We start from the raw sequence: 19,200 nt of genomic DNA, 5'->3' as shown, positions 1-19,200 counted from the left end.
TGTGACAATCCTCTATCAGGTCATCCCCCTCAACAGCATCTAATACATTATACCTGTGACTGAGAGGAATAGCCGCAGGGGTGCTCTCCACTCTCCTGGTGCTTTCCTTCTTGATCAAACTGGGGAAATTATACTGACTGATTGCATCATGGTCCAAGAACACAGACGGCTGCAGAAAGCAGCAAAACTAGTCAAGCCCGTTACTGGCTCTGACATCCCATCCATTGAAGACATTTATGAAAGGCACTGCTCATCGTAAAAGAACCCCCATCACCCCAGTAACAACTTCTCCTTGCTGCTGCCTTCAGGTAGATGGTACAGAAGCCTGAAGTCCAGCACCTCTAGGTTAAAGAGCAGTTTCTTCCGCGCACCCCCCCCCCACCTTCACAAAAAAATAAACAGAATCAGGATCTTGAACATCCCTTTCCTATCCATATTCTAAACTACTCCAGCACCACCAACACCTATCTGCAATATTGAAACACCACTTTTCTTGCACTAACTGTAACTGAGAATATTATTTATCATTTATATTTATTATATCCTTACATACTGCAGCAATGTATTCTATTGTAGTTTTTTTTTAATCAAAAGTACCTGTAAGAATTTTGGTGCATGTGTATACTTGTGTGTAGAACAATAATCTCATTTTTTCATACTTTCAGCAACTGACTGGAAATATAGTAAATGGTAGAAGCCAGTTATCCCAATCATGTCCACGTCCATCATGTTATTTGTATCTAGAAATTTATTTATCCTTTTCTTCAAACTCTGTGGTGGTGAATTCCATTGGTTCTCCACTGAGTGAAGAAATTTCTCATCTCAATCTAAACTCTGTGGCCCTGTAACCCCTCATCCCACTCTCCCCAGCCAGGAGAAAGCATCCTCCCTGCATTCAGCCTACCTCACCCTGTCAGAATTGTGTACCTCTAAATTACCTCTCATTCCTCTATCTCGGCTCCAGTGAATACACACCAAATTGATCCAACCTCTCCATAGTCCCAAGATTTTCACTGCACTTCCCACGTATACCATTGCTTAACGAAGAGTGGACACAATACTGCTAGTGTTCTCTCACTATTTATAGCAAATTAATAATGCTGTTGTCACATCACTTCAGTGATTTAGGGTTGATCCTGACTTAATGTTAACTGTATGGAAATTGCACTTTATCCCTAAAGCTCTGTGGGCTTTCCACAGGTGCATCGGTTATGTTTTTATATATAGTCCCTGACTTACGATAGTCCGACTTACGATTTTTCAAAGTTACGATGGTAGAATTCGTACTGTACTTCAAATTTTGGCTAGGCTATGATGTTCAGTGTCTCCTGACAGCCTGCTATCAGACCCACACTGACCCCACTGCACTGCCCCACTCTCTCCCGACACCCCCGTGTCAGTCCCCGCACTGATCTCACTGCACTACCCTATTTTCTCCCAACAGCCCCGTGTCGGTCCCCACACTGATCCCATTGCACCACTCTCTCCCAACAGCCTGCTATCAGTTCCCACACTGATCCCATTGCACTATCCCGCTCTCTCCCAACAGCCCCATGTCACTGGCCATCATCGACTTTTTTTTACTTACAAAGGAAGTGCTGGAACATAATCCTATTGTAAGATGAAGACTACCTGTACTTCCAAGATATGCTGACAGGTTAAATTCACTCTAAATTTCCACTAGTGTGGGTGAGAATCAGAGATATGGACACAAGAGAGAGAGAGAGAGAGAGAGAGAGAGCGAGAGAGAACACATTACAGGAAAATGAAAAAGGAGGTGGGTGGGGGAAGAATCTTCCCAACTTCACATTTATCCACATAACACTACATGGGCCACATTTTTGTCCACTTACTCAATCCATCCAAGTCACATTGAAGCTTCTTTGCATCTTGCACACAATCATTACTACATGATATTACATTCTGTTTTCTCATCCAGATCACGGAGGAGTCGTGAATAGCTAAAGCTTAACCATTGTGATATTCCATTACTTTCTACTTCAAATTAAAAAAATCCCCTCCCATTGCCTTATACCAATGCTTTAAATTGTGCATATTAACCTATGTGGCACTTTGGATTAAGTTTTATGAAAATCCAATTACATCACATGAGTTACCTCTCCTTCATCCATTCTGCAAGTTACAACCTCGAAAAGCTCCAATTTATTTGTCAAACACCAATTACCTCCTAGAAATTCATATTTATTTTGTCTAATTCCACTGGAAATTTCCACATGCCTTGCTATCTCATCCTCTGAGATTAGTAAGGGATTGCTTAAGGTGGTGTGTGGGTGGAAAGAAAAGGTCTGAAAACCACAGTTTAATTGTCCTTAATTGACTCGTTATGTGCACGGTTTCATAACTCCAAAGGAAATGGGCCAATGACAATTTTTCTCAAGCAAAATATTTCAGTAACAATTGGGTCTAGAGCAGTGATTTTCAACCTTCCCTTCCACTCATGTACCACTTTAAGCAATCCTTTACTAATCACAGAGCATCGATGGCATAGGGAATGCTTAAAGTGGTATGTGAGTGGAAAGAAAAAGGTTGAGAACCACTGTGCTATAATAATGAACCCCATCTGTCTGCACATGATCTGCATCCCTCTATTCCTTGCCTGTTTGTGTGCCTGTCCAAATGCTTCTTATGCCTAGGACAACTGCACACCCTTTCTCAGAATGATCTACAAGATACAATTGTCAACATTGTCCAAGACACTCAAGAGAAATCTGAAACTGTATTCCATGGAAAAGTCAAAGAGATGTTACTAGTCATGCTATTAATCCAAGACAGCTCTCCAACAACTGGAGACATTTAGCTCAAAATTATGTCCACACATAATACATGAGAATACTGCCAGGCTTCATTTTGTTATACAATATCACTTCACATTTAAGCTTAGTTTTTGAAATAGATCTTGAGGGGACTCAATTTTATTGCACATTCTGATAAAACAATGGAGCAGAATAGTTTGCACAATGCCATTACAGCACCAGTGATCAGGACCAGGGTTAGAATCCCACACTGTCTGTAAGGAGATTGAATGTTCTCTCTAAGTCTGCATGGGTTTCCTCTGGAGGCTCCAGTTTCGTCCCACGCTTTGAAACGTACCAGGGGTTGTAGTACAATTGGGTGTTATTGGGCAGCATGGACTCGTGGGCCGAAATGGCTTGTTACTGTGATGTCTAAATTTAAACATTTTAAATTTTAATTTAAATTTATAAATTTAAAAGCCACTGTAGGACTTCAGTCTTTTCAGACTGTACCAACAGCCCAGCTCAGAACTTCAATGAGGTCAGATGATTTGCATACTATTACATGTCCTCTATTCATGATCAATATTCGGTACTTCATCCTTTTTACATACAAGGCAAAAGTCAGGTTGGAATGTATAAAAACAGAATATTTTTGTCCTGGATAATCCTAATGATTATAATAGTTTCAAAAATACCCACATCAAACACATATTTGATCAAGTCTAATGTTTAGATGCCAGTCTCAGATTCTTTGGCTTGGCTTCGCGGACGAAGATTTATGGAGGGGGTAAAAAGTCCACGTCAGCTGCAGGCTCGTTTGTGGCTGACCAGTCCGATGCGGGACAGGCAGACACGATTGCAGCGGTTGCAAGGGAAAATTGGTTGGTTGGGGTTGGGTGTTGGGTTTTTCCTCCTTTGCCTTTTGTCAGTGAGGTGGGCTCTGCGGTCTTCTTCAAAGGAGGCTGCTGCCCGCCAAACTGTGAGGCGCCAAGATGCACGGTTTGAGGCGTTATCAGCCCACTGGCGGTGGTCAATGTGGCAGGCACCAAGAGATTTCTTTAGGCAGTCCTTGTACCTTTTCTTTGGTGCACCTCTGTCACGGTGGCCAGTGGAGAGCTCGCCATATAATACGATCTTGGGAAGGCGATGGTCCTCCATTCTGGAGATGTGACCCATCCAGCGCAGCTGGATCTTCAGCAGCGTGGACTCGATGCTGTCGACCTCTGCCATCTCGAGTACCTCGACGTTAGGGGTGTGAGCGCTCCAATGGATGTTGAGGATGGAGCGGAGACAACGCTGGTGGAAGCGTTCTAGGAGCCGTAGGTGGTGCCGGTAGAGGACCCATGATTCGGAGACGAACAGGAGTGTGGGTATGACAACGGCTCTGTATACGCTTATCTTTGTGAGGTTTTTCAGTTGGTTGTTTTTCCAGACTCTTTTGTGTAGTCTTCCAAAGGCGCTATTTGCCTTGGCGAGTCTGTTGTCTATCTCATTGTCGATCCTTGCATCTGATGAAATGGTGCAGCCGAGATAGGTAAATTGGTTGACCGTTTTGAGTTTTGTGTGCCCGATGGAGATGTGGGGGGGCTGGTAGTATGGCCAGTCTCAGATAGACCGAATCTAACAGCAATCACTGTGAACTTTATTAGCTTTAATAAAACATTGGATAGCAAAGCTGAGTGCAAACAACTACATTCAAGAATACATCTCACCAAAAAGCAAGCTTCTCTAGTTAACAAGAGCTTAACAATAATGCATTATATAATTGGCTGTGTGGGAGAAGACAGAGGGTGGTTGCTTCTCAGATTGGAGGCCTGTGACTAGTGGATGTGTTGGGACCATTGTTATTTGTTGCACACATCAATAATCCGATGATAATGTGGTGAAATTGATCAGCAATTTTGCTGATGACACAAAGATAGGAGGTTTTGTGGACAGCAAGGAAGATTTTCAAAGCTTGCAGAGGGATCTGGACCAGCTGGGAGAATGGGCCAAAAAAATGGCAGACGGTGTTTAATGCAGACAAGTGCAAGGTGATGCATTCTGGAAGGGCAAACCAAGGTAGGAGATAGACAGTTCATGATAGGGCGCTGAGGAGTGCGGCGGTGCAGAGAGATCTGAGAATATAAATATATCATTCCATGAAGGTGGTGTCGCATGTGGACAGGGTGGTAAAGAAAACTTTTGGTATCTTAGCCTTTATAAATCAAAGATTTTTTTTAAAATATTTTTCATTTGTCTCACTAACAAATACAGTACTTATCCATAATCATACAGAATAATAAAACAATGCAAAAGGAATACATCATTTTATATTTTCTTCCCCCTACTCTCCTCAAAAAAGAAAGAAAAAAAGGAAAAAACCCTGCCTGAAGTTATATATCCTTCATTGTAAATCAAAGTATTGAGTATAGGAGTTGGGATGTTACGTTGAAGTTGTTTAAGACATTGATTGGTGAGGCCACATTTGGAATATTGTGTGCAGTTCTGGGCACCTAACTACAGGATAGATATCAATTAAGACTGAAAGAGTGCAGAGAAGATTTACTAGAATGTTGCCAGGTCTTCACAAGTCCAGTTACAGGGAAAGATTAAACAGGTTAGAACTTTATTCCTTGGAATGAAGAAGAATAAGGGGAGATTTGAAAGAGGTTTACAAGATTTTGAGAGGTAAAGATAGAGTGGATGAGAATATGCTTTTTCCAGAGATTGGGGAATATAAATACGAAAGGACATGGCTTTAGGCACAAAGAGGAAAGGTTTAGGGGGTACATTAGGGAGAAGTTCTTCACTCAGAGAGTGGCGGCAGTGTGGAATGAGCTGCCATCTGATGCGGTGAATGCAGGCTCGATCGTATTTCTTTTTAAGAATAAATTGGATAGGTGCATGGATGGGAGAGGCCTGAAGGATTATGGAATAGGACCAGGTCTGTGGGACTAGGAAAATAATGGTCAGCAGACTAGAGTGGTCAAATGGCCTGTTTCTTGTGCTGTAGTTTTATAATCAAACAAAAAAAATACAAAGCAGATGAACAATCAAATTATTTAATAATTTTCAGCTTTAATTTTACATTTTTTTTCCTTAGCAAAATAAGTTAACATCATCAACGTGTGGATCCTCACAAAATGGAGAGATCTTAAACTGTTTTTTTTGTATCAGTATTTACTCAAGAAACGGCCAGATGGAAGGGAAACAAATAGAAGTGTCATGAAACATATGGAGATTAAGGAGGAGGAGGTGATTGCCTTACAGCGAATAAATGTAGACAAATCCCCTGGGCTGGATATGATATTCCCTTGGACCCAGAGGGAGACAAGTGCTGAAATTGCAGGGGCCCTGACAGATGTATTCAAAATGTCCTTAGCCACGAGAGAGGTGCTGGAGAATTGGAGAGTGGCTCATGTTGTCCTGCTGTTTAAAAAGGCTCCAAAAGTAAACCAAGTAACTATAGGTCAGTGAGCCTGACGTCAGTAGTAGGTAAATTATTTGGAAGGATTTCTAAGAGAGAGGATATATAGGAATTTGGACAGCTATGGGGTGATTAAGGACAATCAGCTGCGTCGTAGGCTGTGTTTAACAAATCTTGGAAGTTTCCAAGAAGGTTGATGAAGGAAATGCTGTGAACGTTGACTACATGGACTTTAGTTAGTAAGGTCTATGACAAGGTCCCACATGGGAGGTTAGTTCAGAAGGTTAAGGTATACATAGAGGGATTGTAAATTGGATTCAAAATTGGCTGCATGGGAGAAAACAGAGTGGTCATGAATGGTTGCTTCTCAGACTGGAAGCCTGTGATGAGTGGTGTACCACAGGGATCGGAGTTGGGACCATTGTTGTCTATATCAATGATATGGAAGAAAACTTGGTCAATTGGATCATCAAGTTTGCTGATGACACAAAGGTAGGAGGTGTAGTGGACAGTGAGGAATCTGGACCAACTGAGAGAATGGGCCAGTAAATAGGTGATAGAATTTAATGCAGACAAGTGTGAGGTATTGCATTTTGAAAGAACAAATCAAGGAAGAACATACACTGTAAATGGTAGGGCATTGAGGAGTGTGGAGGAGCAAAGAGACCTGGGAATACAGGTACATTGTTCCCTGAAGGTGGCGTTGGAGGTGGTCAAGATTGTAAAGAAAGCTTTGGCATCTTGGCCTTTATAAATCAAAGTATTGAGTATAGGAGTTGGGATATTATGTTGAAGTTGTACAAGACATTGGTGAGGCCAAATTTGGAAGATTGTGTGCGTTCTGGTTGCCTAGCTACAGGAAGGTTATCATTAAGATTGAAAAAGTACAGAGAAGATTTACTAGGATATTGCCAAGTCTTCAGGAGTTGAGTTACAGGGAAAGATTAAACAGGGAAGGATTTTATTCCTTGGAATGCAGAAGAATAAGGGAAAATTTGATAGGGGTTTACAAAATTATGAGGGGTATAGACAAAGTAAATGCAAGTAGGCTCTTTCCACTGAGATTAGGAGAGATAAATACGAGAGGACATGGCTTTAGGCAGAAAGGGGAAAGGTTTACGGGGAATCTGTTCACTCAAGAGAGTGGTGGGAGTGACGAGAGGCGGCGTTCGGTGGCTTGGAAGTGCGAGCGGGAGGCACTGTCAGACAGGTGTGCTGTTCCGTAAACCTGATCTCGCTGGAGGAGGAGTCACGTGATGGAGTAGTGGCCGGACGGTGAACTCCAGCCCTCTCCAGAAAAGTCGGGAAAAACAAAGGAAAACACAAAGGCACAGAAATAAAAGTTACAGAAAAGTGAGTATAAAGGTGGAAAGAAGATGGCGACAAAAAAAGAAAAATCGAAAGCAAGAGTAAGAAGAGAGGAAGAGAAGACAAAGGAGGAAAAAGGTGAAGGCCTTACCTGTCCGAAGAGGCTCGCTGCGGAGAGAGAAACCCGCTCCCTCAGGTCGGTAAATAATGGACTACAAAAATGGCTCGCTGAGCCGAGTAAAAGTGCGCAACCGCGCATGCGCGAGGAATCGCGCATGCGCGATGCGAATGAAAAAAAAACACACCGACGGGAGGGGGGACCAGCTGGGGAGTCGATCTCCACAGCCGGCAACGACAGCTGCAGAACACCTGCAGCAAGAAGAGACCACAGAAGACAATAGAAACAAGAAAGAAGAGGAGGAAAGGGCACCAAAGAAACAACAGATGGCCAACCCAGAGGAAGAAGAGGAAGAGGAAGAGTACAGTGAAATAGAAGAAGAAAAGAAAGGCAAGGTAAAGGATATACTTTCTCTTATTAAAGGATACATGGAGTCATTTAAAGAATGGCAAACACAGGAATTTAAGGATTTAAGAAAAAGAATAAACAACACAGAAGAGAAAATAAATAAAATAGAGATGACCTTAACAGAAATGGGAAAGAAAATGGACAAGATGGAAGAGCGGGCAGTAGCAGCAGAAATGGAGGTAGAAGACTTAAAAAAGAAATTGGAGGAATCTAATAAAAAAACTAAAGAGACACAAGAACTACTAGCTCAAAAAATAGATACAATGGAAAACCATAACAGAAGAAATAACATAAAGATAGTGGGCCTTAAGGAAGATGAAGAAGGCAAGAATATGAGGGAGTTTATAAAAGAGTGGATCCCTAAGACCCTAGGATGTCCAGAACTACAGCAAGAAATGGAAATAGAAAGGGCACATAGAGTATTGGCCTCTAAACCACAACCACAACAAAAACCAAGATCTATTGTAGTAAAATTCCTAAGATATACTACAAGAGAAAAGGTACTGGAGAAGACAATGGAAAAAGTAAGAGAGGGCAACAAACCACTGGAGTATAAAGGGCAAAAAATCTTCATTTATCCAGATATAACTTTTGAACTCCTAAAGAAGAGAAAAGAGTTCAATACAGCAAAGGCGATTTTATGGAAGAAAGGGTATAAATTTATACTAAAGCATCCAGCGGTATTGAAAATATTCATTCCAGGACAACAAAACAGACTATTCTCGGATCCAGAAGAAGCACGAAAATTTGCAGAACAATTACAAAAATAGACTGAGGGAGGAAGACGGGTAATGAGAGTTAAAATGATCACGATGGATATGTATGTGGGTAAAGACAAAAATAGACTGAGGGATGAAGACGGGTAATGAGAGTAAAAATGATCACGATTGATATGTATGCGGGTAAAGAGGTATAAGAGTGAATAGAGACAATGTGCATACGTGAATGTATCTGTACTTAGAGGAAAATATAGATAGTATAGACAAGAATTAATAAGGGAAGGTAATGGAATAGAGAGAATAAGGAGGGAATTAAAAGAGTGACCTTTGTGACATATGAAAAGTGAAATCTTTTCTGGGGGGGGCAGGGTGGGGGGAAATAGCGGTCACTGCAAAATCAGTTGACGCTTGCGAGTGGATTCACAAATCCAAATGGAGAGGGGAGATGTGGTTGTCCGACAAGGGATAAAGGACAACTCAGGAGGGGAAGGAGAGATTGGGGATAAATAAGATAGAAATAGGAGAATAAGGAAAATGTTGGATGTTGTAGGAATGTTGTCTTATAAAGAGTTGAAAATAAGAAAACAGAAATGGAAAAGGAAAAAAGGTAATGATGGAAAAACTGAAAGAGAAGATAAACAAAATATAAAAGGGCTACGCTGAACTATATGACTTTAAATATTAATGGAATACATAACCAAATTAAAAGGAAGAAACTACTAAACTTAAATGAATAAATGTATTCCATTAGAAAAAAATAACATATAGGTTAAGAAATAATATTGAAATATTCGAACAAGTATAGGAGCCTTACATTAAATACAATAGCAAAAACCTACCGGGGACAAACATTACCTAAGTTGATGGAAGGAGAAGGAAAGAAAAGAATGGACTCAGTAGAATTTCTGGTGTATTTTTGTTGAATGACAACATTGTCTGACTGGCTTAATGCAACCTAGATTGTATACCTAAAATGGATGAGAGGGGGGTGGGGGGGTGGCATGGGAGGAGGGGGGGGGGGAGAAAAAGTCACTGTATATGTGTGAAAAAGAAATAGTGTATATCATGGCTAATGTGATTTATGGTGTGAAAAATAAAAAATTTTAAAAAAAAGAGAGTGGTGGGAGGATGGAATGAGCTGCCATCCTATTGTGATGGGTGTGGACTCTATCTTGAGTTTTAAAAATAAATTGGATGGGAGAAGTCTGGAGGGTTACGTAATGGGAGCAGGTTATTGGAACTAGCTGAATAATGGTCAGCACAAACTAGAAGTGGTGAATGGCCTATTTTCTGTGCTGTAATGTTCTATGGTTCTATCATTACCACTTAGCAACAATGCAACACAAGTTAACAGCAATTTTAACCATTTGAGCAAAGATCGATACCACAATGTTCTCAACCCCAGCATTCAGGAGCAAAAGGGTGGAACAGTTAGTAGAGGGTGGCCCATTTAGAGTAGTGATTAGTGCAACGTTATTACAGCACCAGCAAATCAGGTTTGATTCCAGCGCTGTCTGTAAGAAGTGTGTCTCACCATCACCTGCATGGAGGTTTAGAGGTTAATTGGTGTATTTGGGAGGCACAGGCTCATGGGCCGGAAAGGCCTGTCATTGTGCTGTATCTTTAAAAAAAAAATTGAAATAATTCACTTTATATTCGCACAAGCCAAGAAGAACTCTGATCCACACTCCAATTTCCAAGCAACTGCATACATTTCAAATGAAATTCTTGAATGCACTTTTTTTGGGGGGGGGGCCATTACTAAAGTACACCACAACTAGTAGGAAATTCTCCATTTGAATTGAAATGCATTTTTAGTGAGCTGGAAATTGGAACTTTTTGCTGGGGTGGGGGAGGGGGAAAAATATATAATTTTTTTTAAAAAATGAGCGATGTCAGAGGCATTTTTATAAGCAAACATCATGTACCTGATTGGAGTTTTTGCTTATCTTGACAAACACAATGCAACCTGGGAAAATGCAGGTGACCTGCAAACAATGCCAACATTGTTCAGTCATTTTGAATAATCCACCTTATGCAATGTTCACATTGAACTCTTGACAGCATTTGAAGTAAAATAGGTTAAACCAATCCATTGATAAGGAGTTTACCAATATACACTTGCACCAAAATACAGTGCTTAGTTTTTTGCAGATGAACAGGTACTTCATTTTTTTTTAAATTGCATTATTATGCATTAAATTATTACAAAAAAATAGACAAATAATAAACATTCACAGTTACAATACTTTATTTTTAAAAATGGTGATACAATCGTGCAGAAAGACCTTTTTTTGTGGTGTCGGAGTATTTTATGATTAGTGTAACAAGGAGAGGTCCAAGAGCCTGATGATCTTTGGAAAGAAACAATTCTTGAACCAATTCAGAGGTGCTGAACTTCAGGCCTCTGTACTTTCTCCCCAAAAGTATCAGAGAGAAAAGGCTGTGATGAGGGTCCTTTGAGATTGGCATTTACTTAATGCAGCACTTCACACAGATGTGTTCATTGGATGGGAAGGGACAAAAACCTGGCTACGTCTGCTACCTTCTGCATTCCTAGTAACTTGAATTACTAAACCAGACTCCGATACAAACAGTAAAAATACTTTTGAGTAGTGCACCTGTAGAAGTATTTGATTGATTATGTGCCAAATGTCCTCAGACATTAGAGGTATTGGTGCACCTTCTTCACGGTGGCCTTCATGTACGGCGAAGTCTTCTGAAATATGAACTCTCAGGAATTAGCCCTTTCCACTCTGACCCATCAATGCAGAGAAGTGCACAGTTACTCTGCCTCCCCTTCCCAAAATCCAATAAGTTCCTTGGTCTTGAGAGGGATTTGTTCTCTCATCACTCAACCAAGTTCTCAATCCTTTTCTGACCCATCACTTCCAGTTATTCAGCCAACAACACTAGTGTTGTCAGTGAATTTATTAATGTTTTTTTAGACTGCAATGTCAGGAGAGAGAGAAAAAAAAAAAATCACTGAGAAAATTAACTGCCCATGAGCTCGTTTGCACTTGGGTGCCTTTTTAGACTGCAAGTACCTGATTCCAACAGTCCTGGTGGTTGGACGTGCAGTAGAGTGGATGACCATCAACAAATTTTTACAGTACAATTTACACTGCAGGCTTCCTCCAAAAAGTTGTAGGGGTCCTGCAGGATAAATTGTGGTGCAGTAATTGACTCCAAATTCCTGCTCATTCCTTTTCAGACTGCCCGTGTGGTGGCAAAATTCCTTGATTGTGTTGTTACATTTCTGCAGTCTAAATACCGTAATTGATTGCATTGGAGCAGAACTAGTCTGTGCAGTAATGAATGTACAGGAAACATAGTAAAAAAAACTAAGCACACAGCCTTGGGGGGGTGGGCGCCTTACAATGACAGTGAGGAGATGATGTTGCCGATCTGCACGGATTGGGGTCAGCCAGCAAGGAAATCCTTTGTTTCCTTTCCACCTCAAAAGTTCCCCAATGAATTACCGACCTGCTGAGGTCACTACAGTAAAACCTATTATCCAGAATTCAAGCAACTGGCTGCCTCAAGCAACTGACCAAAAAAAGTAGGAAAAAAGAGACTGATGTTTAAAATTGGCACGTCTCACCGTTAGTTCACCCATCCACACAACACCCTAGCTTCAGAAACAGGACACAGGGGTTTTACTGGATTCCTTCAGGATCATTGACGGGTATGTTGACACGTTATTTTACAAAGCTGAACCCAGTCAAATCCTTAGACTTTCAGTGGCAGTTAGCAGTCAGTTCCCTCCCCTTTAATCCAGCAACACAAACTGCCATAGTAGCTAAGATCACCTTATTAAAAGCACTATCCTTTAACTTCAGCCTATACTACATTGCAGCATATAAAATTTTTTAATCAAATATTGGCCCAGTGAAGACTTGAAACATTAAATGTAAACTGGTACAGATAAGAATGATTTAAATTTGAATTTTATAATTTTTCAAGTCATTCTTAAATATAAACAAGTTGTTATAAATAAAATTGACTGACAAAGATTACTTTTCACTCTGATTAAATGATTTAGCAATCACTTTGCAACAAAGCCTCAGTCAATTATTTGCATAATCTGTTCACTTATTTGAATAACTCCACTGTCAATTGCTTCATGGCACTAAACTTTGTAATTTGTCCTTTTATCCACAAGTAAGCCACATTTTCCACAACCCTGCAGTTGGAAGAGATACACAGGCGGCAGGGTATTCGTGACTCGAGGCAAAGAACCCATGGAGGCTGTGGGCTGCTGGTAACTGCAGTTGAGGGATTCACATCAGGCTGCGGACTGCTGGAGTCTGGCTCAAGACTGGCTGAGATGGGGCCACCAGGTATCTGAACTGGGATGCGAGAGGGTGCCGATGCACCGAATGGTTCCTGACTGGGTCGAAGGTTCGGATCTGGAGTTTGGGGTGCTGATGGTTTGGTCTGGACTCTGTGTGGCTGCAGCAACACTGGAGGTGAATCCACAGACACTCGGTGACTCTGAGGGGGTCTTTCTTTTGCTTCTCTTTCTCTCACTGTAAGAGGCACTGCAGGCAATTTGTGCCAGTGAGGAATATGTCTACCTGACAGCAGGCAAAAACAAATCCCATGTAATATTGCACTGTTTGTGTGACATGAGAATCAATTGAATCTCAAATCTGGTCATCCAGTACATTCCATTAACCTTCCTCCCTTAAAATTCAAATGTTTACATGCAAAATTTCACCCTGTTCCAGATTTCTGGTTCATGCCAGGTATGCCTCCGAAACATGCCCTATAACACACACACTCGCAGAGATGACATTGTGGAGACTTTCAAAGTCCTCCAAATCCACAAGTAGAAGCGAACTCAAGCCAGTGTCCTCTCCCAAGGCAACATCCCCTCGATGCAGGCTCCAAATGCATTGTGCGGACCACACCATTCCTGCACCCAGCACCAGGTGCTGGTGACATCAGGGGAAGAGACTGCTTGGAAATAAATGTGTTCCTCGGGCAATAGACTCGCAGGAATCTGTTTCACCACGTCTCGGATTGGAGGAGGACCACGTGGAATGGCACAGAACACCATATGTGGGAGCACAAAAGCCCAGGAAGAGGAAGGTAAGGAAGGCACCCGCTCATCAGTGACCCCACTGCTCACCAGCTGGGTCAGGCTGAGGCTTCACCGCAGAACCCACAGACCAGAGTGGAAGCCAGTCAACTTTGATCCTCAGGGACTGTCCAAATCAAAGAGCACCTCACGCCAATTTTAGCAGGAAGCCAAGTGAAAAACATGCATGGAATCTTTACATATTTTTTTAACAACAAATAGCGATTGTTTACACTAAAATACATGAAATCCTGGTCCAGAGTATAATGACAGACGATGAAAAGATTCCACCTGATGCACAGAAGCATTTGCAGTATGACCCTTTGAAACTTGAATCTGGGGACCAAGAAACAGGTGCAAAAAGTTTGAGTAAATGCTTCCTCCTTTCATTATTTCCCAACTGAATTCCACAAATCATTAAGCAAACAAGGAGGAAGAATTTCAGGCAGCAAAGCGTTAGGCATGCTCGAAAATAGCCCCACTTCTCCAGCGAGATCCAAAGTCTCGTTTGTGTTGAAATCAGCCTCCCTCACTCGAAAGTTTGCAAAAAAGGGTCATCTTAATCACTTGGTTTGAATTGCTGAAAAGGTCCAGCTTCTTGATTTAATAACCCTTAGCAAAGGCATTGCACAGAAATCTCCGCAGACGTCTCGCCAACGCCGGATAATAACGCTCAAAGCGTGGGAAAGAAGCCGAGGATGGGTTCGGACGAACGGGACGAAGTGGTGGCAAGGAGAGCATTTGCACACACCCACACCAAGGTTTCAATCAATGACTTTTCTTTGGACAGCCCCGCAACTCGCTGCAGTGACTTTGACGCGACCCTAAACTCGGGCCAGAAGGTCGACGATGCAACCTTGAGCCCCAGTGGAGTTTCAAAGAAAGGTTCGGGCGCGGCCGCACCCCGAGGAGGAGCGCCCTGTGATCGGTGCCCACAGGAGGCTTGGAGCCGCTCCCCTCCAACTCCCGCCTCGGATCCAGCGACAAACGGGTGAGCAACACTCACAGCTGTTCCAAGTTGGGACCCCCCCCCCCCCCTCCCCCCTCCCCCTCCTTCTCCTCCAAAACCCCCCCACAAAATAGCAGTGGAGAGTGTATCAATGAAAGCACAGGGCAGCAAAGGTGAACCTTTTAAAGTTACCTTTAAAAGGGCAGAAAATGTTGGACCAGAGAGAGGAAAGAAAGTAATTTTCAGAAGTAACCGGAAATCTGAAGACACGTCGCCTTCTGAAGCCCACTTCAAGGCAACGTAGAGGACACAGGCTGCAAGCACAGGACTTCTTTTTAAACACCACCCGAGTCCTGTCGGCATCTAGTTCTTTCCCGCCACCCAAGTTCCTGCAAACTTGCTCCGAAGTCGAATGCTGTGCACACGAGGCCGAAAGGCAGCGAGCGGCTCGCCCTCTGCTTCCCCCCCAGGACGCGGCCACTCCAACCCGTCACGGTCTCACTCACATCCATAGCGGGGTCTGTGCAGCGCCGCGTTCTCCTCCTGCATGCTGGTGGCTCCAGGCTCCGTCTTGTGCGATGTCCCGCGCGCGCGCGCGCCTGTGCCACGCTCCCTCCCGCTTCCCCTCGCGTCGGCTCGCTGACTGGCAAGCGCCGCGTCCCCAGCGAGCCCGTGATCCCGTGGCGGCGAGCGCCGCTCTCCGGCCGCACCGCGCCCGAGCCCCCCGGCCGGGACGCGCACACCCGCACGCAGCGGTCGCCGACGAGCGGAGCCGGAACACTTTCAGGCGGTCGCCTCCCGTTCCGGGACATGCACAAAGCTTCAAACAAAATTCTACAGGCAAGGGGGTAACAGGCAAGGGGGTAACAGGCAAGGGGGTAACAGGCAAGGGGGTAACAGGCAAGGGGGTAACAGGCAAGGGGGTAACAGGCAAGGGGGTAACAGGCAAGGGGGTAACAGGCAAGGGGGTAACAGGCAAGGGGGTAACAGGCAAGGGGGTAACAGGCAAGGGGGTAACAGGCAAGGGGGTAACAGGCAAGGGGGTAACAGGCAAGGGGGTAACAGGCAAGGGGGTAACAGGCAAGGGGGTAACAGGCAAGGGGGTAACAGGCAAGGGGGTAACAGGCAAGGGGGTAACAGGCAAGGGGGTAACAGGCAAGGGGGTAACAGGCAAGGGGGTAACAGGCAAGGGGGTAACAGGCAAGGGGGTAACAGGCAAGGGGGTAACAGGCAAGGGGGTAACAGGCAAGGGGGTAACAGGCAAGGGGGTAACAGGCAAGGGGGTAACAGGCAAGGGGGTAACAGGCAAGGGGGTAACAGGCAAGGGGGTAACAGGCAAGGGGGTAACAGGCAAGGGGGTAACAGGCAAGGGGGTAACAGGCAAGGGGGTAACAGGCAAGGGGGCGAGTTCCCCAGCACAATGGGAAACAGACCTTTCGGCCCATGCCCACCAAGTCAGTCTCGTTTGCTCCCTTATCCCACTGGCATCACTAGGGTGGCACAGACTGCACCAGGAGACCCCATCAGGGTGGGGGGGGAGTGACACCAAAATGACTGTCTATAACATTTTTGCGGTGTTACACCAAAATGTATAATTCTAATATAAAAAAATATCCCTGTAATTAGTTATAACAACAAAAACATTTTTCATAAGCCCAGCTTACATATAGCTACAAGACTAAAACTCTATGCTAATTTACTTTCTAACGAGCTCTGGTCAGAGCTGTCCTTATTGCCCAATTACAATGAAGCTTTGAATCACATAGTTTCGTCTGCACGCACTATAAGCACACGCTGTTGTTTTTGTTGCTGCTGTGTGTATGATATTGTAATTTAAAGGAGTGATTTTTATTTTGCTAGTTGTTTATCTCACTTCTATTGCCATTACATTCAGTGGGAATTACAATTTATGAATAACATGAGTAGAAAAAACATTACTACAGATTCAGTATGGTCTGGTACGGGAGGAGGTCCATGGGGAGGGGGATGACACTATGAGTTACTGCACTGGATGACACCAACCCTAGTGAAGGGGATCCGGGGAAGAGAAGTTGGGAAAGAAAGGGTCAGTGGGAATGGAGAGAGAATGGAAAAATGCAGAGGGGAAGGGAGAATGAGAGAAGCAAAGTGAGGGGAATGTAGAAGAGAGAGAATGGGGAGAGGAGGATGAGGAAGAAGAATGAAGGAGGCAAATGGATGCAGGAGGAATGAAAGATTGGAGAGGAAGAAATGGTGGAGATTAAGAGGGTGAAGGAGGCAATAAGGGTGGGTGGAATAGCAGAGCTTGTGGAAGGTCTCTGTCATGGTGGGAAAATTTAAAACTAGAGACCATGGGTTTAGGGTGGGGGGGATTTAAAGGGGATCTATCGAGCACCTATTTCACACAGAGGGTGGTGGGTATCTGAAATGAACTGCCAGAGGAAGCAATAGAGACAGGTATAGGGTTGCCAGATTTGCCAAATAGAAATACAGGTCATCCTGTTCAAATTTAAATTCAAATTATTTCTAATTTGCATAAAATAATTTTACTACATGGGAAAACTTGTATAGTAAAAAATATTGGTCTGGATTAAATAAAAAATGTAATCAGGTTAACTTTACGCAGGTGAGACCCAGTTACCAAAATATTCATTTCTTATCCAATTAAAATATTAGTATTTAAACTGCATACCTTAATTATATTTCACAGTTGACTTGGCTCTCCTTAACAAGTCCTTGTTTTGCAGAACTTGCTTATAAAATTCCTTGTACTGACAGTCTAGGTTCCATTTACATTGTAACATAGCTTCTGCTGTGGTCACATCTAACTTATTTCATTCTTTTGTCCCAATGAACATTCATTAACAAGAAAACATGCTCAACATTAGCATTATGAGCCAGTATACTGAACAAGAACTGGCATAAAATTAACAACTCTGAGCCAGAATGCCATCTTTTATGGCATAACTTTCTTTTCCATTCTTCAGGATTACGTTCCACCTCTTGATCAATGAGTTTTTCTAAATGTTGTCCATTGACAAAAGTGAACATTATCGTTAATTTTTATTCCTTCCTTTTTTAACACTGCTGGTTGAGTATTTAGTAACATCCCTATAAAAGTATTGAATTCTTCAACAGAGGTAGTTGTGATTTCAACTTCCGAACATTCACTGGGACACCCATACAGTAAGGGGGCTGGATGGGGTAGAGTTTGTTAAGTGTATTCCGTAAAGTTTTCAGAATCAATACATAGAAGAACCTACTCGAGAAGGGGCAGTATTGGATCTCCTATTAGGGAATGAGGTAAGTCAGGTGACAGAGGTTTGTGTTGGGGAACACGATGGGTCTAGTGATTCACGATACTATTAGTTTTAGGCTAGTAAGGGAAAAGAATAGAGGTGGGCCAAAGGTTGAGATTCTTGATTGGAAGAAAGAAAATTTCGAGGGGATGAGAAAAGATTTGGAGGGTGTGGATTGGGATAAGTTATTTTCAGGATAAATGGAGGATGTTCAAAGGAGAAGTTTTAAGTTTCTGGATAACTGGGACCTTTTTTGGGGGAGATGTGACCTGTACAGTAAGGACGGGTTACACTTAAATCCCAGGGGGACCAGAATCCTGGCAGAGGTATTTGCTAGGGCTACTCAGGATCCTTTAAACTAGAATGTTTGGGGGGAGGGAACAAAATAGTACAGAGCAGTAAGGAGAAGGTTAGAATGCAAACAATGAAAGTTTGTAGTAAGTATTTGAATACGGATGGGCAGGTGATAGAGAAGGGAAATGCTCTGGAAGAAGATGAAGGGCAATTGGCAGGAGAAGTAAATAATGTTGTTCTTAAAGATGAGGGAAAACAGGGATTAAAAAATGGGAAATCCCTGAAATTCATATATTTTAATGCCAGGAGTATTGTTAAAAAGGTGGATGAGCTGAAGGTGTGGATTGATACTTGGAAGTATGATGTGGTAGCGATTAGTGAGACATGGTTGCAGGAGGGATGTGATTGGCAACTGAATATCCCTGGGTTTCGTTGTTTTAGATGTGATAGAGTCGGAGGGGCAAGAGGAGGTGGGGTTGCATTGCTTGTCAGGGAAAATATTACAGCGGTGCCTAGGAAGGATAGATTAGAGGGCACATCCACGGAGGCTATTTGGGTGGAACTGAGGAGTAGGAAAGGAGAGGTTACACTTGTAGGGGTGTATTATAGACCACCCGGAGGGGACCGAGACCTAGAGGAGCAAATCTGTAGGGAGATAGTAGATATTTGTGATAAGCACAGGGTTGTAATTATGGGAGATTTTAATTTTCCACATATAGATTGGGAAACACATTCTGTGAAAGGAATGGATGGGTTAGAGTTTGTGAAATGTGTGCAAGATAGTTTTTTACAACAATATGTAGAGGTGCCGACCAGAGAAGGAGCAGTGTTAGATCTACTGTTGGCAAATGGGATGGGTCAAGTGACAGAGGTTA

General features: G+C 43.0%; 1 protein-coding gene across 2 annotated transcripts in view; it reads right to left on the bottom strand.

Annotated features, from left to right (window-relative positions):
* The window catches only part of iqgap2 (IQ motif containing GTPase activating protein 2), a 340,680-nt gene extending 325,299 nt beyond the window's left edge, over positions 1-15,381 (bottom strand). The window contains exon 1 of one of the 2 annotated variants that reach the window (XM_069937770.1): positions 15,260-15,381. In XM_069937770.1, coding sequence (XP_069793871.1) covers positions 15,260-15,302 — 43 coding nt within the window. In that variant the 5' untranslated portion in view covers positions 15,303-15,381. The remainder of the gene's footprint in view (positions 1-15,259) is intronic. The other variant, XM_069937765.1, reaches the window with a different exon arrangement.
* Between the last annotated feature and the right edge of the window lie 3,819 nt (positions 15,382-19,200).

Source organism: Narcine bancroftii, chromosome 1 (assembly GCF_036971445.1).
Source record: "Narcine bancroftii isolate sNarBan1 chromosome 1, sNarBan1.hap1, whole genome shotgun sequence".
NCBI lineage: Eukaryota > Metazoa > Chordata > Chondrichthyes > Torpediniformes > Narcinidae > Narcine > Narcine bancroftii.
The sequence above is the reverse complement of the archived record's forward strand: the minus strand, read 5'-3'. Positions and strand labels throughout refer to the sequence as shown.